At 59.8% G+C, this 20911-nt stretch overlaps 1 protein-coding gene across 5 annotated transcripts in view; it reads left to right on the top strand.

Annotated features, from left to right (window-relative positions):
* Positions 1 to 20911, top strand: part of TTC28 (tetratricopeptide repeat domain 28) — a 659289-nt gene that overhangs the window by 626340 nt on the left and 12038 nt on the right. For all 5 annotated transcript variants that reach the window (XM_027575252.2, XM_027575251.2, XM_027575253.2 and 2 more), the window contains 6 exons: positions 2433 to 2577; positions 12791 to 12970; positions 14849 to 15569; positions 17702 to 17826; positions 19956 to 20187; positions 20730 to 20806. In XM_027575252.2, coding sequence (XP_027431053.1) covers positions 2433 to 2577; positions 12791 to 12970; positions 14849 to 15569; positions 17702 to 17826; positions 19956 to 20187; positions 20730 to 20806 — 1480 coding nt within the window. The remainder of the gene's footprint in view (positions 1 to 2432; positions 2578 to 12790; positions 12971 to 14848; positions 15570 to 17701; positions 17827 to 19955; positions 20188 to 20729; positions 20807 to 20911) is intronic.

Here is a 20911-nt window from a genome sequence, read left to right as displayed (position 1 = left end):
GCAGAAAGCAAGGCCTAGAGCCCCAGGCTGGGATTAGCACCCAGCGGGTCTGCCCCCAGATACCTCCCCAGCCCTCTAGCTCCCTCCACACATGTTCCTTCCCAGGCACTTCTTTGGCCACTTCAGAAACTATGTTTGAGCACCTCACCGTGCCAGCAGTGTGCCCTGCTCAGGCCTCCGGGGCTCACCCAACCTGATGTCCTGTACCCTTGGGACTCCACTCACCAGGGAGGAGTCAGACTGGCCCAGCATGGGGTGCAAAGTGCTTGGCATGAGTAATATGCTTTGAGTCAGCTGGAAGGAATCCCCTGTGCAGCTTGGATTATGCTGGTCTCCGGGGACCCCAAAGGGGAGCTCATGGGGGCCTGGGCTCTCTTTCTCCAGAAGAAGCTTTTAAGTTCCGAGCCTTGGGCTTTGTGGAGTGCCCCGCCAGTCACGGTGAGCACCTGTGGCCACAGCGTTGTCTGGGGACGTGGCACTCCCTCTGGACACCTGCAGCTGGATTAATCAGACTCAGGTGCCTCCCGCAGGGTTACAAGCCCACCATCCAGGCAGACACCTGTCTAGGGGGTGGAAAGGGAGGCTTTCGGGGAGAGGGCGCTGAGCGGTCCTGTCGCTGCCTTGTCCCGCTGACCCGATGGCGGTGCAGGGAGCTCTGTCTGCCGAGGATGCGCATGCACATAGGCCTGTGACAGACACTGCATGTCCCGCCAAAGCCTCCCCTCTGGAGAGCAACTCTCCTTCAGGGGAGCATTGCTCTTTGCGGCGTGTTCTGTGGAATTCAGTGTGCCTCTCAATGTCACTCCAGGGCGATCTGTGCTTCACTGGCTCTGATGGCAAAGACACACCACAGCCCCAGTCACTTGCAATGACACATTGCCTGAGCAAGCGAGACAGAGGCGCAGACGCGAGCTGGCTCCAGGCCTCCAAGTCCTCTGCTCTTCCTTCTCTTGCAGTGGCTGCCGAGGGCGCTCCTGGCTTGGCTTGGCGGGCCCTGGAATTGAGGTCAAGGGGGACGTTGCTGAGAACGCTGAGAAGAGTTGAGGGGAAGCCAGGGGGCAGAAACCATACCTGGAAAACACAGATGGATCTTTCCAATCATTTCTTTAGATAGTCGCAGATCCTGGCCAGGCCCAGGAGGGAAAGCTGCCTTCTGGTCTTTTCTCAGGAAACACTCAAGCTCTGCCACCACCAGCAGCCCAAAGTATTTACCAAAGCTTGGAGGCATCTCGTAGAAGACCTGGTCTTTTCCTTTAAGGGTCCTTGAGGATGCAGCAGAAACTCCAAAAATGGGCACAGTGTCTAAGTCAAGGTTAAGAGACCACTGACGGTCCAGCAGTCGTGCAGAGAACGTCCCGCTGTGCTGAGGCCACAGCGGCCAGGCTGCGGGGCAGGTTCAGAGGGACGGGTGGGGGATAGCCTGGTCCCTTTGTGGAAACGGGTGTGTTTCCCTGCCTGTTGTCTCTTGTGCCCACCTGTGCTGGGTGACCTCTGTAGGCCCCCGAGCTGACAGCAGGGCCTGGCAGGTAAACTGTGGCCAGGAAACATTCTTTCTTCTTCTTTTTTTACAAGATTTTATTTACTTATTTATTTGAGAGAGAGAGAGAGAGCAGGGGGAGGGGCAGAGGGAGAATCCCAAGCAGATTCCTCGTGAGCATGGAGCCTGACACGGGGCTCAATCCCACCACCCCACTATCGTGACCTGAGCCGAAACCAAGAGTCGGACGCGCAACTGACTGAGCTGCCCCAGGCACTCCGGGAAACACTAAGGGAATGAATGTTCTTGTCCTGTGTTGGGAGTGTGAAACTCGGGGTCCTTGGGATCGAGAATGCCATCTGTACTGATAAAACCGCCTGGCAACACCCGAGCGGAAGCTAAAAAGCAAAGCCAAAGTCTGCAGGCGCACTGTACGGGGGCTGCCGGGCCAGGAGGCCTGCAGGGCCTGGTGTGGCGCTGGGCCGCTGACCTGGGCCCCGGGTTGGGGCCGGCACACCCCTCGTCTGGGCCGGGCTCCTGCCCAGGGAGCAGTTGGCCTGGGGGCACTGTCCGCCCCAGCCGCCCGGGGGCTGCCGCTGATTCTCATGGTCCTCACATTTGCCTACACACAATCGCTTCACACAAGGATGTAATTAAACCCTTTGAACAGCACTTTGGGACATCTGATTATGCAGAAAAACTCCATAGAAATGTAAGCTGTTGTGGACAGCTGGTTTGCCCTGCGGTTTCTGTCAGTGCTCACTGTTCTGTGAAAATTACCTGAAAGGAAGGTGAGGAAGGCAAAGCCAGGAGGGAGGCCGGGCTGGGCCCTGCTGTGCGGCCTCTGACCTGCCTTTTCCAGGACCTGGAGTGCTCGGGAGTGAGCAGTGCGGCCCCGCCAGCCCTGCCGGCCCTGCGTGGGCCCCGCTGACTCCCTTGGCCCTTCTCTCCCCAGGAGCTGCCAGAGCATGACGAGCTTGGGCAGCAACACCATGTCGCCCATCAAGGACGGGACCTCCTCTCTGGCCAGGAGGCAGAGCTCGTTCGCCAGGCCCCCGCTCCGTGCTCTGTACGACCTGCTCATAGCGCCCATGGAAGGGGTAAGTGCCTCACCTCCCCGCTCCGGTGGGGCCCAGAGGCTTCGAGGCGTCAGGACACATCGTTTCCCGCTCAGTGCCCACATGTGCCCCTTAGGTACAAAATGGGCTCCCGAGACAAGCCGGGGCTTTCCAGAACACACCCTCTCTCCAGCTGCTCGGTCAGGTTGGCTGCTGGTTAGTGGGTGAGGCCCCGGGTTCAGGCTGCCAGGTTAAATCCTGGCGCTGCTCCTTTGCAGCCCGGCGGATCTGGCCTCCGCTGCCCTCCTCCCGTCTTCTCGTCAGACTTTGGGGTCGAGGGAGGCATGGGGTTGGGCCCATCTCCCCAGTTGTCAGCAGGAACCACGCCATCCGCATGGGCCCCGAGCAGAAGGGAAGGGGGCTGTGCCCACGGCTCTGCCTCATCCTGCTGGGAAGGCATCCCCATCTCCCACCTCTCATTCGGGGGTCACACCAGGGCTGTGCTTTCTGCTGAGAACAGATCCCTCGGCCTCTGCCACTGTCAGGAGCCGTGGACTCCATCACAGTGTCTGACGTCAAAGACCCTCTTTCACTTGGAATTTCTCTAGAAGGTTGAGAACGGCACCTGACGGGTGTCTGTGGCTCTGGACTTTGCATACAGTCCTTCCATCCAGACATGGCGCTCCCACTGGGTGGGGGAGACCAAAGGGCTCGGGGATCTTAGGAATCTGAATGGTGAGCCTGTTCAGATGCCTTCTGTGTATTAGTCAGCTCTGGCTGCGGTAGCAAAAGACCGTGAACTGGGCCGTTTAGACAACAGGCATTTATTTCTCATGGCTCCGAGGCTCGAAGTCCCGGGTGAGGGTGCCAGCATATTCAGTAGCTTGGCGAAGGCCCTCCTCTGGCTGCACACAGCCCCCTTCTCACCGCGTCCTCTCGTGGGGGCTCTGGTCTGTCCCCATCTTCTAAGGGCGCTAGCCCCATCATGGGGGTACTGTCCTCGTGACCTCATCTAAACCAAATTATCTCCCAAAGGCCCCACCTCCGAATACCATCCCACTGGGGGTTAGGGCTTCAGCATGTGGATTTGGGGGGACACCAGCATTCAGCCCATAGCAGACCCCAAGGAAAGCCCAGGTGCCTGCACTCATGGGGGCCTGGCTCTCAGGCGGGGAGGGCGTGACTGACGAGTCCTTGGAGAGCAGGCAGCAGGCCCGCGTGTCCTCGCAGCTGTCTGCAGCCACGTGGGAGTTTTGTCTGTTTGGGTGGCCCCTTGGCAGCTCGCCCCTCCGCTTCAGCCAGCTGGCAGAGATGAAGTGCGTCCTCAGGAAACCCCACCTTGACAGCGATTCCTTCAACCCCTGGAAATGCACTGGCCAGCCAAGGATGTGCCAGCCCTGCCCAGTATCGCTCAGGAGGCTGCCTGCCTGCCAGGCCCTGCGGACCTCCCTCGCTCAGGGAGCCCGGGGGTGGTGGGAAGCCCAGAGCTCTGGGGGCTGGCAGTCCGGACCTCCCTGGCTGGGTGACCTCCCTGGCTGGGTGACCTTGGCCAAGTGATTTCTCCTCCTTGAGTCCCTGTGTCCTCGTTAGAAAATGGGACGACACCGCAGAGCATGTCAGGTCTGAGCAGGGTTGGGCTTCAAGGCGTGTGAGGAGCACGTAGGGCAGCGGCAGCAGCAGGAGGGGCACTGGTGAGAGGGGCTGTTTGGACCCTCCATTTTTTTCACTCACTCGGGACTTCTGGGGGCCCTTTGTACTTCCTCTTTTGTGTCCGGGTCCCAGATGACTTGCTCCGTGAATGTGGAATGGGCTGGTGGGGCTGGCGAGGAGGGACAGGGCGCAGAGGGCAGAGCTGGAGACGGGCTGGGAGCAGCGTGTCCTTGGAGGTTCAGGGCATCTGGAGCCGGCAAGCTCCTCACCTCTCTCTGGCTCGAGTGTCCCCTCCTCTTAGAAGCCTTCCTTGCCCTCTCCCCCCACTGCCCTCCAGGCTTCCTCCCCCTCCCTGGCACTGGGTCCCCTCTATGCCCCATGTCTTTCCTGGCACCCGCTACCTCACTGGACTCAGAACTTGGCTCTTGGCGTGCCTCACCTCCTGTCCCTTGCTGCCCACCCCACCCCACCCCTCAGCTGCTCTAGGGGAAGCCGCTCGCCCACTCGGGTCCCGAATCACACCCCCAGTTCACATGGGGCTTATAATTATTTGAACAAGTGCCTCCCTAAAGGCAAGCACGGTCCCTCATCTCTGCGTCCCCTAGCCCCTGGCATGGGGCCTGGTATCTGCTGACACTCGGTGAAGTTTATGGGATGATACGTGGTCCAAAGCTGGGGGGCGGGGAGAAGCGGCCCTCCCTCCCTCCATCCAGGGCTCCCCGCTCCTCGCCCCGGGGGAGAAGCTGCTGCAGCCTCGAGTCATCCTTGTCAGGGAGTCTACGGGTTTATAAAATCTGCACTGTGTCTTTTCTCCCTGCGGACTTGCCCCTGTGACTTAAACAGTAAAAATGTGCCAGTGGGAGTAGTGGCGGCTCATGCCTAGACATCTGTGTCCCTCCAGGGCTGCTGGGCAGGGGAAGAGTGACGGCCCTAGACAAGGGAGAGCAGGGGACGAAGTCAGCCTTCCTGAGGTGACCTGCCCAGGGAAGGGGGCATCCCGCCGCCAGCCTGGCTGCCGGTGCCCCAGAGCGCGCGGTTCGGGAGCTGCGCTGTAGGGACCGACGTCCGGGGCCCCACGCGCCCGCCCTCTGGGGTGCAGCCCTGTAGTTTGAAAGCGTGTCCTGAGTTCCTGAGAGTTCAGCTCTCCTCTCTTGTGACCGAGGTGTCCGAACACTGAACGAGCGTGGCTGCCTCACACGAGCCACAGAGCAAAAGTTTCCGAAGGCCGTTAAAGCCAACGGTCAGGGCGCAAGCTTGTCCTTGGCTAGCTGAGGTGATCCGCTGTGTTTCAGAAAAACGCCTGATGGGAAACTTTCACCCGTGCTTTCCACAAGTGCTTGCTGGCGTGTGCGGGGTCCACACCGGCCTGGACGCGGAGGAGGCGGCGGGGTGCGTGCTCCCCCCCCCGTCTGATGCTCACAGATGGTGCTTGGGGGAGTGGGCTGCAGGGAGCCCCCGTCAGCTGCCAGGTTGGAGGGGGAGGAGGCTGAGCCTTCCTCCAGCTGCCCGAGGCCAGCACCCCCACCTGCTCCGGAGGCCACCAGAGGGCGACACGACACCACCCGCCCGCCTGCTCCTGGCGCTGTCAGCTGCCAGGCAGAGCCAGGCCCTTTACCACATTTTCAGTGAAAATACAAATCAAAACTGAAAGTCCAAGCTTACGAATCCCTGACACTTCAAGACTAAAGCGATTAGCCTCTTCACGTGGGGCTTATAATTATTTGAACAAGTGCCTTTGTGTAGCCCCAGTCCTGTGGCTAAGGGACTAGGTCAGACAGTATGAAAAGTGGAACAGAAGAATATTTTACCGTCGGCTTGCACCAGTATTTGATTTAATTTGGCTTCAGGGAACCATGGTCATGGCTCTTTCCTGGAAGCACGCCGTCCTTTGCTGTCAGGATGGGGCAAGCCTGTCCGGCTGTCTTTGAGGAGGGCCTGGCCACGTCTGCATGTGACCCGTCAGCAGACATTAAGTCAAGTCCTGTCTGGTACCCACAGGAGAAAATGTCACCGAAGAAAAGTTGCAAGGGTTTCGAGTGAAAAGGACTGGGACCCTGTGTGCGTCCCTGGCTTTCATTTTTAATCACTTTAATAGAGTAAAGGACAGTAAGCCATGCCTCTGGGCCCTGCCTATGGTGAAGGGACAGACCTGGGCCAGTCTTGCCCCATGGCGGGATGGGTATCGCAAAGAAGGACGCGCCAGCAGCTGTGTTCCAGAAGACGCATCTGATGTGACGAGGCCCCCCAGGGCTGCTCTAGGGGAAGCCGCTTGCCCACTCGGGTCCCGAATCACCCCCTCAGTTTGCAGACAGGGCTTCACCCAAAGCCAGAAGCTGCTCTGATGAAGGAGCCAGATGGAGAGTAGGAAATTGCCTAGAATTTGGGTGAATCATTCTCAAGAAGTCCAGATTTGGGGACCTTTCAGGATCACTGGAGTTTGGACTCATTTTAGTTATAGTCCCATCTTTACCATTATTTCCATTTATTGAAATTCCCTGTTTCTTACATTTACAGTCATAAAACTGTAGTTGTAGGACAGGTAGCAAGAGCGAATGACCTTGATCAGAAGGACAAGTATTCCTCGCCCACCTCTGCTCTGGATTAAGGTCACTGCCTGTTTACGTGGACTTGCGTGTTTCAGGACCCCCAGAAACTTACTTAAAACTTGCTGTTCGGGTTGGTTAGGTTGGTAAACTGCCTTCCTAAACCCTGGGGCTCTGGGAATTCGCCCCAGACCTCTCATCCACGCATGCAAGGCAGGGGCAGAGCTCAGCTCCAACTGGGTCCTGCCCTTAATTTTGGCTCTGGGGGAAAGGACTCTTGAAAAATCAAGTAGCCTGATAAACCAGCTCACCCCAGAACAGATGCCCCAGGAGATGAGACTGCCCACCTGGGCGCCTGTTTTCTAAACAGATGGAGGATTTGGAGATGGCCAGGGAATAGTTGTCCCCAGAAACGATCAGACCTACACTCCACAGACTACGGAGCAGAGGATAAGGCCCTGGAGACTGGCACGCTCGGGGCTGGCAGCCCCACCGCCAGCCCATCTAACTGCTTTCTGAGTGAGACATCTGTAGTGATATTCAAATGAGACACACGTCACCCAAGGACAACAAGCCTTTCCAACTGATTAGGACAAGGAAAGATGGAGGCGAGAAGCCGCCCAGAGCAGCCGAACTAACGGTGAGAGCTGCCTCCCGGCTGGGGGGGATCCCCCCCAGGGTCAGCTCCGTTGGGCTCTGGCTCTGCTCCAGTGGGTGGGTAACAGGCTCACTCGGCAGCTCCCTGCCCCCCGGGGGCGCACAGGCTCATTTTCCCCGGGGCAACCAAGAAGCAGAGGGCCGTTGTTGCGCAGAGGCCCCTGCAGCTTGGGCAGACCCTCTGGCTGGTGTTGCTGGAGCTGGATGCTGGTGGCAGGCAGACCCCTCTGGCTGGGGCTGGCGGTTCGTCATGTTCCTCCAGCACCCAAATTCCAAACCCCTCCCCTCTGTTGGTTCTTCAGGCAAACCAGTGGTTTGTTGTTGGGATGGCCAAAGAATCTTGTCGAATGGGTCGACCTTGACTCTTGCATTTCTGGTTGGATTTACAGGGTCTACGGTCTTTGTAGGTTTTAGTTGTGGTGTGAGGGTTACTCCCCACAGTTCTGTGATATTTGCTGCAACTGTCTCCATCCATCTGTGATGCCAAGATCTCCCAGAATCATCAAAGAAAAGGTTTCTCTACCTTAAAAAGTTGTTTGACCAGTTCGCTCAATCAAAAATTGGAGTCAGGAAAAAAAATCCCAGGCCTGTAACCCAGCTCTGCAGTGGCCAGATGCCCACCAGTTCTTGCTTCTGGACTCCTTGTGGTAGACAGTGGAGTCCATTTTATCCCAAATCTAATCTGTCTGGAAACTCATGGACCCAGGAGCTTGCTCTCCCTCCCCCACTGTGATCAGGCATGTTTATTCCTCTGGCTGGGATGCTGTGACACGGTGAGTGGCTTCCCACGTCCTCTGGTGAAAACGAAGCTCGCTGCACACAGAGGGTGCAAGCTGATCCCTTGAGCCCTGGTGACCTGTGTGAGTACGTAGCTCTTAAGCCAGAAGCCAGGACACATGCAACGTCACGTTTGATATCAGTGCTTTCTGAATGGACTGGGGCCTTTGGTCACCATGAGTATGTATAGGGCCCCACTGAAAAAATGGTGATCACATCCGAAGCCCCCACCAACCATACATTTGGGGTCTGTGGTGGTTACCTGGGAGAGCTGCAGACTCAGAAACTGGACTTCAGGGTCACCGTTGGGTGGCAAACCTCACAGGTGTCAGGTATCACGGACACTCAGTAAACAGCTGGTGGATGATGGTGATGGTGATGTGAGGATGAGACAGATGGTGGTGACATTGGTCTCTCAAAGTCCCTGGGTTAAAGTTTGGAGCTGAATGTTCCAGAGGGGCCACTAACATGTTTTAGCTACATGCATGTTTATAAACACCAGAGGGAAAGGGGATGAGTTGTACTGGAAATTGAGGCCCAGGAAAAAACAACATGCAGTTGAGCCTTGAACAACACGGGTCCTGTGTAATGTGGGGCGCCCACCTTCTGTGCAGTGCAGGCTTATCAATAACAAGGAGTCAATTAACAGATTTTGTAGGTTACGCAGATTATATACTGTAATCGTACAACGAAGAAGCATAAGAAAAGAAAGTGGTATTAAGAAAATCACCAGGAAGGAAAAATACGTTTACAGTCCTGTCTTGTGTGTGTTGAAAAAACCCCACGTTTAAGTGGACCCATGCCGTTCAAATCCATGTTGCTCAAGGGTCAGCTATAAAAATTATAGGGCCTGTGTTGACCTTATTTCAAGAACCTGCAGACAGGTGTGAGTTCACACTTGACTAGCATATCCCAAGTGCCCACTGGGTGCCAGGCCTCACACTGCCATGGCCGGCCTTGACCTACAGGCCTGTGAGGTCATGGATGTGTGCGCTGTTGTGGGCTCAAGCAGGAGACAGAAACCACAGTAGGTCAACCAGGGGACGTTTGACAGAGAGACTTATTCCCTGTGGCCAAACAGTCAGCTCTGAGGAAACTGTCTGGCTTTCTCAAGCTGAGGGAGTTTACCCAGGAAAGGATGGGCACCGGGAAAGGTATGTGGTTCAGCCCACTGGATAGCAGAGACATTCGCTGGTTTGGCCGGGCCGGAGCTGGTCTCGAGTTGCTGGCAAGCAAAGGCCACTCTGTACGGGGGAAGGAGGGCAGATGATCCGCTTCCGGTGGCGAGGGTGTGCAGAGAGAGTACGGGTGCCTGTTGGGGAGAGGCCTGCAGAGAGCATGGGGGGCGCGGCCCCTGGTTGTTGTGTGGAAAGAGCTGAGGGAAGGGTATCAACAGGGTACAGTCGGATGGACACAGTCTGGGCTCCGCTGCATGTCTACACACACCCACACACACACACACCCCCCCACACACACACCCACTGACCTGGGCCAGCAGGAAATCCTCTTCCCTTGGACACAGTCTGGGCTCCGCTGCATGTCAACACACACACACACACACACACACACACACACACACCCGCTGACCTGGGCCAGCAGGAAATCCTCTTCCCTTGGCATCGCCCTCTGCGCCGTCCACTGAGGAAAGAAGCCCCCGCTGCAGGAATCCAGTCCCCGGGCAGGTGATGACAGGGTATGGGGGGACGGGGGAGGGGGAGCTGAGAGTCTGTAAAGTGACAACAGTCGCCCACACCCACCTGCAGGTGCCCACCGCCTGCCCCGGCTGAAGGAACAGCCCCTCCCCCTCTGCAAAGACTGGGCTTAGCCCAAGTCCTCTTACTGCCGGGCCTCCTTGCTGGGGGTGTCCCCGTTTCCATCCTGGGCCTGGAATGCCCTGGGACGGGCAGGGTCACCAGGGAAGTACACAGGTTTCAGCACCCCTGCCCTTGTTGTCTTGGTCTCCTTCAAGAGATCCATTTCTAGAAACTTCAGAGGTCCGAAAGTCTGAGTCTTTGCTGGAATTTGTTGGACTCTGTTAATTGCTGGTGTGGGGCGGATGCTGAGCTCTTTTATGGCTCAAACCCAGGACTTAAGAAGCCAGCACATACCCTTTCTAGACTGACAGATGGAGGCGCAGAGGAGCCTTTCCCTGAATTGTCTCTCCTTTTCTATCTAGTAGATGACATGTAATCATCTATTACATATCTCATTACAAATGAGACATCATTTTATTTTCCATTTTCAAGTTCACATTGGATTATAGCTAATCTTTCAGTACAAGGGCAATGCTCGAGTATCCTGGAGGCAGAATGCAGAAGACCGTTTCCAGGCCACCTTTTCCAGCATGTTCAATCCGTTTTCCTGCTGTCTTTTAACTAGAGCTGTCAGTCGGCTGTGCAGCCCGCCTGCCCACTGGTGCTGCTGACGCTCGCCTCCTTCTGCACTGCCGGGACACGGCTCCCACGTGGGGCCCTCACCCAGGGCCGGGCATGGGGGCCAGCTCGGCCCCAGCCACGAGTCTCCATTCCGGGAGGACCCAGACCTCTAAATTGGGGTACTCCATTCATTCAGAGAAAACTCTCCCCATCTCCAAGCTAGAATTCCAGAGCCTTCCCTCTCCTTGCCACCGAGGTCACTCTTCACCAAGTGCTGGGAAGTCTCCCTTCTCGCTCTCTGAATTAGAGTGCGCAGCCCCATCTCCCGTGAGGCAGGCTACCTCTGGTCACTTCGTTGGAGGTTCGTCCGTGGAGAATGTGTGGCAGGTGCTTACGGCCTGTGGGGGCCATGCTTTCCTGTCTGACCTCGGCTGGGGCCCTCCAGTGTCTGGCTTCCGTGTCTCTCCCCAGCCTTGTTCTCTGTTTACCCCATGGGCCTCGTCTGCTCAGGCCAACGCCACACTAACTGGCCCTCGGAGAGATCAGAATTCCTCGTCAGAGAAGACACCCGCGCTGCCTGCAGGGACAGGAACTCACGGGTCTTTAGGCTGATGCCCCAGATAAGGTCTTGCAGGCAGAGTTTGCAGAGTCCCTACAAAGAGCCTACCAGTAACGCCTCTCTGAACGGCTTCTATCCTCCCAGTCACACCCCTACGCCGCCCGGCACTCCTCTGCTCACCTTCTGTTCATGTGCATGGGTGCTCTTGTTCACTGGGGACTTGCCCGAGAGTGGCGTGTGTCCCAGGGAAATCCGTGACCTGTGGGATGGCACTGACAGAGACTATTGGGGTTTGGGCCCTGGCAGGGGGAGTCCAGGGGAGGCCTGCAAGGGTGGGGCCAGCATCTTGTCCAACAAATGCCTGGTGACCCCGGATCAGCTGAGGATGGGTCTGGTATATTGCATATGGCAGGTGGCCTGAGCCCCCACATTGCCCACCTGTCAGGCGGGAGGGCCCCCGCCGAGCAGTGAGTGGTCGTCACTGTTCTGGGGCTGCTGACCCGTCACCGAGGTCAGGGCACCATCAGCCCATCACCTTTGGCCCACCTCCCAGGTCTGCTTGGCATGTGGCAGCTGTGCGTGCACTGCCCTCCAGAGCAGCTTCCCAGGGCCGGGGGCGGGAGGGGGGGCCTCGGTGTGGCCACGGTGGGGACTCCCACCAGGCCCAGGAGCTGACTGCGGGCACCCAACCCTCCTACCTCCCTGTGCTGATCCAGAAATCCGCCACAAACAGTGTGACACGCCCCACTTCCTCCTCCTTGGGTCATGCAGTGATTCTTTTACCCCTTCTCGGGAAATAGCTCAAAGCAAACAACAAGCAAATTGGCCTGTTTTTATTTTGGCTTTCTTTAGATGCAGCTAGAATGTTTTTTAAAAAAGACAAAGCCACAGGGGGGTTGTCCAGACTGAAGGGCCCGCCAGCACGTGTCACTTTGGCTTAGCTGAGTGCCCTGTGCCAGGCCAGCCTCAGCCCAGCACCCACGGCAGCACGGCAGGCAGATTCGGCGTGCACATTCACTCCCGCGGAGCACGGCGGCGCCCTGGTGGCCACTGTCCCGGGTCGGCCGGAGGGGGCGAGGGGGCCAGGAGACCGGCCGTGACCTTCCCCCGAGCCAGGGCTGGGCCGTGCTCCCACACGGTCTTCTTCCCCAGCAGGCTCCGGCCTCTGTCTCCTTGAGCGGCAGCAGCAGCCGCTTGATCTCTGTTCCCATTCAGCCTGGGGCCAGGCTGAGGGTCACAGTGTCACTGCCTCTCGTGAGAAGAGTCACACCTACGCTGCTCTTAGGGTTTCTGGACCCACGTAGCCTCCCCTGGCCTGGCCCTCGGGGGTCACCATGACTCACAGGGCTCTTTCTGGGACAACTCCTTGCCTCCCGTAGACCTGCTGGAGCTGGTCCTTGTCTTTGTGGGACATCCTGTTCCTTGACAGGTGGCCAGGTCTCCCTCCCCCACCCCCACCCCCACCCCCATGCAGGCTTAAAGAGACGGGCCCCCAACCTCCTCCTCGGGCAGAAGCCCCCATTTGGTGATGCTCCCGTGGGCAGCGCCCCAGGCCACCCCCCCTCCCCTGCCATGGGCGCGGTGGGCCTGCTGGGTGCTTCCCGGGCGCATCTCGTTCGCGGCCCGGTAGCGCCCGGTGCGGGCAGGCCGCCGCCTGCTGGGCCCGGACTCAGGCGCCCTGTTCCTCCCTGCAGGGCCTGATGCACTCCAGTGGCCCCGTGGGCCGGCACCGGCAGCTGGTCCTGGTTCTGGAGGGGGAGCTCTACCTCATCCCTTTCGCCCTCCTGAAGGGAAGCTCCTCCAACGAGTACCTGTACGAGCGCTTCGCCCTCATCGCTGTCCCCTCCATCCGCTCCCTCAGCCCACAGTCCAAGGTAAGCCTCACGCTCGCTGCGGGTGCCCGGCTGTGCGGGCCCGGAGGACGGCCTTCCCAGCCAGACTGGGCTGCAGCGGGCAGCGTGTGAGCTCTTCCCAATGTTCACCCTGGAGTTTGCAGGCAGGGAGGCTGCCTTTGGAGTAGATCTGTCCGAAGGTGGGGGGACGGCCCCCCCTCCCCCGACCCCTGACTGGTCTTTGCTATCTCCAGAAGCCACAGTCAGTGGTGTCCTTTCTCTTAAAATGTCTTTGCCGTGACATCAGGGCTGTGAGCTCCTCGGGGGACTGGGTCAGGCTCGAGGCCAGGCCGAGTGTCTGAGGAAGCTGGTTTCCCCCGGCGCACGCTGCCCTCACGCTGACCACTGGGCGCCGAGTGTACCCCCGGCAGAGGGGCCCCGGGCAGGGATGGCAGACACGTAAGATTACTGTCAAGTGGAAAAGGGCCCCACAGGCCAATGAAAGAACTGAACACAAATGAGGTGGCTTTCAAGGGGACAGACAGGAATTTGGGTCTCATTCAGCAAAAGAGTCAGCGCGAGTAGAAAGGTCTGTGAAAATCGAGAGGGCGACGGTGGGCCGTCCACAGAATCAGAGGTCTCACCCCACAGCACCCCCTCAGCCTGCCCACCCGATTAGAGAGCCTTCCAGCCAACCCGGATCCTCTCCCCCTTCTCCAGACTCCTTCAGACCCTCATGGGCCCCGACCTGCCAGGCATGCACTTTGAGCACGCCCTCAGCCCCGCAGACCGCCAGGCAGAGCAGGGTCAGACAGGGCTCCTCCCAGTGGGAGAATGTGGCTCATTCAGGAAGCCAAACCCTGGACCCTGGGTGTGGACGGCCCCCACGGGACCTGCCGTGGCCTCTGTTGACTGTGGTCATTGGCATGGTTCAAACCAGGTCAGCGTCTGCCTCACAGGGCTTTGGAAATCTTAGTTTTGACTGTTTTCTGTGGCTGAATGGTAACTTTCTCATGGGACAGAGTCAGTTCAAAGAGAGAAATGATTTTCTCTGAGTTTTTGGCATGTCCGTGGCTGACTGTGACTCCCAGATGCCAAGTGAGCTGGCCTTGTCGGATGCTGTCCCGCGCAAAGTGCCGTTCGCTGTACCTGCTGCCAGAAGCACCCTGGGGGGCAGAGATGGCCCATGTCAAGAACGCTTCATGGTGATGACAGCAGCAAGCTGGCTGGGAGTGGAAGAGCCTCGTCTCTCGACACATGCCCGGCAGGCGCCTCTCATACCCAAGAGTTTCAGGCATCACTACCGTGAAGCCATCAGAAGGTTATTTTGAAATAATTTGATACTTGAGGTTTCCCCAAAAGCATCAAAAGGCCTCGTTGGGGGGAAATCAGAACTTTGCTGGACTTCTCTATGCTGATTTTATAATTCGGTGGTGTTTTTCTTTGGCAGCACATAAAGCAGATGACAAGTATCATCTTTTCAGCACCTAGTGGCTGTACGGGGCTTAGGTTAGCCCTGTCTCCGCTCAGACTGACAAGCTTTTGGTCACCCCTCAGAGCCCTGACTCATCGGGAGTGGGTCGCCCCCCTGTTTGGGGGCCCGCGGGGAGGTCTGTGGGAGTGAGGCGCGTGGGGCAGGCCCAGCACCACCCACCCTCGCCGCGTGCCACAGCGCCCCCCAGGGTTTGACAAACAGGAAGGGCCCTTCCTAAGATCCAGTGCTGCTTTTCCAGAGCTTGGCATAGCAGCTGTGATTCTCAGTAGGACGAGCACCTGGGTGAAAGCGGTGTTGCAAATTCGAGTGAGCGAGGTTATTGGGAGCACAGGTGTAGCCGAGCTGGCCCAAGCTCTGCTCACCGGAAGCCCGCGGTGCGGCCGGCGTCTGACGGGCGGGGTGGTCTGTCTGTCTTCCCCTCCTAGTCTCACCTGAGGAAGAACCCGCCCACATACTCCAGCTCCACGTCCATGGCGGCTGTTGTGGGCAACCCCAAGCTCCCGTCGGCGGTGATGGACAGGTGGCTGTGGGGGCCCATGCCGTCGGCCGAGGAGGAAGCGTACATGGTGTCAGAGCTGCTGGGCTGCCAGCCCCTGGTGGGCAGCGTGGCCACCAAAGAACGGGTCATGAGTGCCCTGACCCAGGCCGAGTGCGTCCACTTTGCCACCCACATCTCTTGGAAACTGTCGGCCTTGGTCCTCACTCCCAGCGCCGATGGCAACCCTGCCGGCAGCAAGAGCTCCTTTGGCCACCCCTACACGATCCCCGAGTCCCTGCGGGTGCAGGACGACGCCAGCGACGGGGAGAGCATCTCGGACTGCCCGCCCCTGCAGGAGCTGCTGCTCACGGCCGCCGACGTCCTGGACCTGCGGCTTCCCGTGAAGCTGGTGGTCCTCGGCTCCTCGCAGGAGTCCAACAGCAAGGTCACGGCTGACGGCGTCATCGCACTGACCCGGGCCTTCCTGGCTGCCGGCGCACAGTGTGTTCTCGTATCTCTGTGGCCTGTGCCCGTGGCCGCTTCCAAGATGTTTCTCCACGCCTTCTACTCATCCCTGCTGAATGGCCTGAAAGCCAGCGCCGCCCTAGGGGAGGCCATGAAGGTGGTGCAGAGCAGCAAGGCCTTCTCACACCCCTCCAACTGGGCAGGTAGGAGCACGCACCGCTGGCCGGCGCCTGTCAGGGGCCCCCAGGGCTCAGTCCTCATGGCCTCCCGGGTGGGGGTGGGGAGGGGAGGCCGGGCCGCCGCAGGGAGGCGGTGTGGGGTGGAGCAGGGGGAGGCTCGTTTGCCGAGACTCTTGCCTTCTGCCAAACCGGCCACTTGTCGCTGTGGTGTTAGTCTTTTTTTTTTTTTAAGATTTTATTTATTTATTTATTTGAGAGAGAGAGCGTGAGCAGGGAGGGGCAGAGGGAGAGGGAGAAAGAATCCCAAGCAGACGCCCCGCTGAGTGCAGAACCCGACGCAGGGCTCGATCTCACCACCCTGAGATCACGTCCTGAGCTGAGATCAAGAGTCAGACACTCAACCGACTGCGCCACCCAGGCACCCCTAAAGTAGTCTTTTTGACTAAGGAGCAGCAGAACAGCCTGCCATCGGGGTAGGAGTGGAGACTTCTGCGACTAGAGTATGCTGGTTGACCCATTTTGTGGCGCCCTCACGGGAAATCCCAGGACAGTAGCAAAGAGCCATGTGGTAGAAAGTCCTTAGGTTTGGTCATCAGAACACTTGGGCTTGACCTAGTTCCATATCCGGGCTCTGTGAGCTGAGCAGGTTACTTGCCCTTCCTAAAGCTCGGCAACCTCACGGGTCACAAGGGGCTGATAACTCCTTGTCCGTGTCTGAGACGGTCTGGAGGAGCGGGTTCCATGTCTGGTGACACGTGTACTACACATTCTGGAGGGTTGACACCGCCTGCTCTGAGTGGGCCTGCCACAGGGGCTCGCAGGTCTGGCAGTGAAGGCGGAATGTTCTCTGTGACCTCTGGTCATGGAGGTGGGGCAAGGGATGACCTGTGGGGCCTCCGGACAGGCCCCCGCCCTTACCCTTCCTCTCAAAATAAATGCGGTCGGCAGGTGCCGCTAGAGCCGCTGCCATTTCCCCCTGAGGCGGGGCCTTCTTCCCCCCCCCCCCCCGCCCCCCCGGGCGCCGCCTGCCCCGTGCGCGAGCCGCCTTGTTAGGAAATGGAAACATCTGTTTGCATCACACACGCGGCACAGCTGCAGTGTTTGCCGCAGAGGTAGTCAATGGAAACCGAGCGGAACCCATCCCGTCTCCCCAGGTGGCTGACGGTGCCCGTGGGCGCGCGGCCGTTCGCTGAGGGCTGGGGCCTGGCCACGTCGCCGACCCGCTCCCTCTGCCACGAGCTGCAGCAGTCGGAGCGGCGGCTTCGTGCCCGCCGGCAGCACGTGAGCTCTGCTTTCTGTGTGCCCCCGTATGTGGGAGCCTGGCCCCGGAGCTTGGCGCTCATTCCCGACAGGACCCCTGCCCCTGTCTGTGGGGCCCCCTCCCCGTCTTCCCAACGTGTTCAGGGATGTGGTGCTTTTGTCCTTGTTTTAGCGACAGGCAATATACGAGTCACGGCTTAGTGCTGGAGATGGTGTTTAAGTCGTGCTGCCCCGCTCGCCTTAAAAGCAGCCTAGGCTCACTCATGCTCTTGGAAAAACCCCTTGTGTCCATTATTTGGGGGCAGGGTGCTTCCAAAGTTGCTTGGTGGCTTGAGGAGACTGCTGTCTGCCGCCCCCCAGCGCTGCCTTCAGGGGCGGGCCAGGATCCGGGCAGATGGGTGGGTCGCCCGCAGCCCAGGCTGCTTGCCCGTCCCCACAACCAGAGAGGAGCGCGCCCTTCTGCCCCGTGTCCACGGGCTCTGTCCCCGGGCATGTTCCAGACGGACATAGATGCGTCTCCGGGGAAACAGGGCGGATCATTCCTTGGGATGGTGGCCAAGCCTGGGAAGGATACCAGAGGAGCCGGGGGGGGGGGGGGGGGGGCAGCAGGAGAACAGAGGTACTTTCCCGAGCTACTTCTCCGAAGAACCATGCTCACCACTCACGGGCTGTGAAACGGCATTGATTCTTAAAGGGGAGGGGACAGAAGGGCACGGGCGGGTCCCCCAGGGAGGGAGACCTCCCGCAGGCCGTTCCGGGGAGCAGCTTTGCTGTGCAGACCCCTCTTGGGGGCAGGGTAGCCGGGAGGCCACAGGGAGTTGGGCGGGGGGGACCAGCCAGAGCTGCCCCGTCAAGGTGAGGGCAGGCTCCGAGATGCCCTTCTGTGTTCTCCGCAGGGCTCATGCTCATCGGCAGTGATGTGAAGCTGAACAGTCCCTCGTCGCTCATCGGCCAGGCCCTCACGGAGATCCTGCAGCACCCGGAGCGTGCCCGCGATGCCCTGCGAGTGCTGCTGCACCTGGTGAGCGGGGCCCGCTGCCCTCGAAAGCCGCTGCAGGTGCCCGAGAGGGGGAGGCTCCGGCGGGCATGAGCAGGTGCAGGGGACGCCGTGCCCGCACGTCCACAGGTGGAGCTGGGCATGCAAGCAGTGCGGACGACGTGTGTCATGGGCCTGGCTGCGGCCTCCTGGCCAAGGTCCTGGGGCCCACACTGCCACTGTTTCTGGGCCATGAAGCTTTGGGCAAGTCACCTGGCTCTCTGAGCTTCAGTCTCCTCCTCTGGAAGGGGGGATAAAACTTCTACTTTTTCCAGGTTATCGTGAGGCTCAGAGAAGAGGCGGGAGTAGCTGGCACTCAGGAGGGTCTTAGGGGCTGAGGAAGGATATTTTAAAGTCAGATGGCACCGGGCTTCCCCTAACTTCGGTTGGAGCAAGAGTCCAAAGCTGATCTGGTATTTGGCCAGTCCCAGCCTTGGCGGGGCCGGGGGCAAGGGTACAGACAGAGGCTCCACATCCACACGTCAGAAGTTACAAATCAAGCCAAGCAGCAGGGACGGAAAACGTGTTGCACCCTTCCACTTTGATAACCGGGAAGGTAGTTTCTAACAACTGAGGAGCGTTAGCCTCCGTGGAGTGTTCTGCACAAGGCAGACCAGCCCAGCCCCAGACCAGGGTCCACGCGGCGGACAGTCCACGCCGGGTCCGCACTCCCTCCAGACCCGATGCAAACAGCTGCCCTGCCCCAGAGGACGTGTCCGAGCTCCAGAGGGAGGACGTGGGGATGAGTTCCACACAGACCCTGGGCGCTGGCGGGAGGCCCTGGCTGGGCAGTTTTGTTTGGGGGCCGGGTTCCAGGGGGCACGTCCCCTCCGCGGGGCAAACTTGCTGCCCCCTGGGCCTGGGGCTCCATGCACTCCTGGTGGTAGGTCAGTCCTGTGCATCTCCTAAGCTTGGGGTTCTGCCTGAAACCAGCGTGTGACTGGATAAGAATGATGGCGCCTGTCACCAGATGTGAGGTGGCCTACGGCACCTGCTCTGAGGTAGCCATGCTCACGCGCCTTGAGAAGCTGCCAAGACACTTAACTGATTTTAATCTGTGCCTGGAAACTGCACAGAGCCATTCAGCTACTCAGTATTAGGACCCTTTCTGGTCCCTGTCACCCCCGAGCCCCCTCCTTCCTGGCTGCAGCTCCCAGGCGGCTTTTCTTAGAAAAGACCAGGCCTGTGGGGCAAGAGCCTCCTTCTAACTGCCCTGGGACCCCTTGACCCCAATGGGCAGTGCGTCTCCGAGGACCTTCAGCCCAATGGCGAGCCACCTGGCAGGTTGTCCTTCCCAGGACCACTCGTTTCCTCCCGCCTGTGAGGTCAGCCCCCAGCATCCCAGGTTGCACTGTAAGAGAAGTCTCAGGTGACACCCCGATGACTCTTCTGCCCCTCTAGTGACGGCCCATGCGCCCCAGGGCATGTGGCCTCTCAGGACGGCCTGAGATAGCCCCCAGAGAGAGAAGCCACGGGGAAGGCCCGAGGCCGCCGGAAGTGCCATGGAATGATCACGGGGGAGTTAACTTGGTGGTTCCTTGGACAAATTCAGCCCACGGGTGCCAGGCACAGGTTTAGGCACTGGCAGGTGGGAGGGGTACCTGAGGTGGAGGGGGAGGCGAAGGTTCCAGAGGCCATTCTGTGGCATGGAGGGTGAGTCAGGGGCCCCGGGAAGAAGGGCACTGCCGGCCCTAGCCCTGGGATGGGTACTGCCCGTGTACGTGAGAGCTGCAGGCCACGAAGGGGGTTGTGGAGGGCCTGAAGGTTTATCCTAGTGATGGGGAGCCATCCCGTGGTTTGGGGCAGGCTCTGGCCTGACAGTAGGTCTTAGTGTCTGAGGAGGAAAGCCTGGGGCAGGAGGCGTGGGCTAGGGAAGGGCCAGAACGCTTCTGAGTCTCCCAGCCTCGCAGGCGCTGGGACAGTGACAGTCTTTCCCCCGGTCCCCTCCCTCACGAGCTGGGCCGTTGCTCCAGGGTCCTGGTCCTCAGGCTGGGGCGCCCAGGTGGCAGCCCTGGCTTCACACCCAGGGCTACGCGTGTCCCCAGAGCCGCTGGGAGAGAAACCAGGGCCCGCCGCTGACCAGAGTGGCGCCTCACTGCCCCCCTCCCTTCCAGGTGGAGAAGTCCCTGCAGCGCATCCAGAACGGGCAGCGCAACGCCATGTACACGTCCCAGCAGAGCGTGGAGAACAAAGTGGGCGGCATCCCCGGCTGGCAGGCCCTGCTTACTGCCGTGGGCTTCCGGCTGGACCCCCCAGCCAGCGGCCTGCCGGCAGCCGTCTTCTTCCCGACCTCCGACCCCGGCGACCGGCTCCAGCAGTGCAGCAGCACCATCCAGTCCCTGCTGGGTGAGCGCCAGGCGGGGCCGCCGAGGGGCTGGCCGGCAGCGTGGGCACGCTGGTTGGTGGCCGTGGTCCCTGCGGCCCCGGCGGCGGGGGAGGGCGGCTGGATCTCACAGTGGGGAAGGAGCGAGGAGTCGCAGACACAGACCTCTCCTACCTGGAGGAGATCCGAAGCAGCAGGACCTGCCTCCTCCTGGGCTGCCACGGAGGAATGCTGGGCACACGGCAGTGCCTTCGTGCACAGTCGGCAACTCCGGATCTGCCAGAGCCGCGGGGCCGAACCCGGGGGCAGGCAGACTGCGGGCGCGCACGGCTGCCTTCTGTGCTTTGCTCCGAGGAGGCGATGCGGCCTGGGCCTGAGCTCGGCTCCTGGGGATGGGACCACACGCCTGCAGGACTGGCCTTTCTCTGGGACCCCTCCTTTCTCAAGTTACACGGAGACCCACATGCCACCGATGTGGATTGTCTCAGGCTCTTCTCCTGGGGAGGCAGCAGGGCTGTGGGTGCGGGGGCCCCTCTGGGTGACGCTCGCCTTCTTCTTGGCTTAGGTCTGCCCAACCCTGCCCTCCAAGCCCTCTGCAAGCTCATCACTGCCTCGGAGACGGGAGAGCAGCTCATCAGCCGGGTGAGTTGAGCCAGGGCGGCTGAGCCCAGGCCTGAGCACTGGGCTGAGCTGGAGAGGCAGGGTGATCTGGCCCTACCCAGGAATCTGCAAGTGACATGCTCTTGT

Source organism: Zalophus californianus, chromosome 14 (genome assembly GCF_009762305.2).
Source record: "Zalophus californianus isolate mZalCal1 chromosome 14, mZalCal1.pri.v2, whole genome shotgun sequence".
NCBI classification, from domain to species: domain Eukaryota; kingdom Metazoa; phylum Chordata; class Mammalia; order Carnivora; family Otariidae; genus Zalophus; species Zalophus californianus.
The sequence above is the reverse complement of the archived record's forward strand: the minus strand, read 5'-3'. Positions and strand labels throughout refer to the sequence as shown.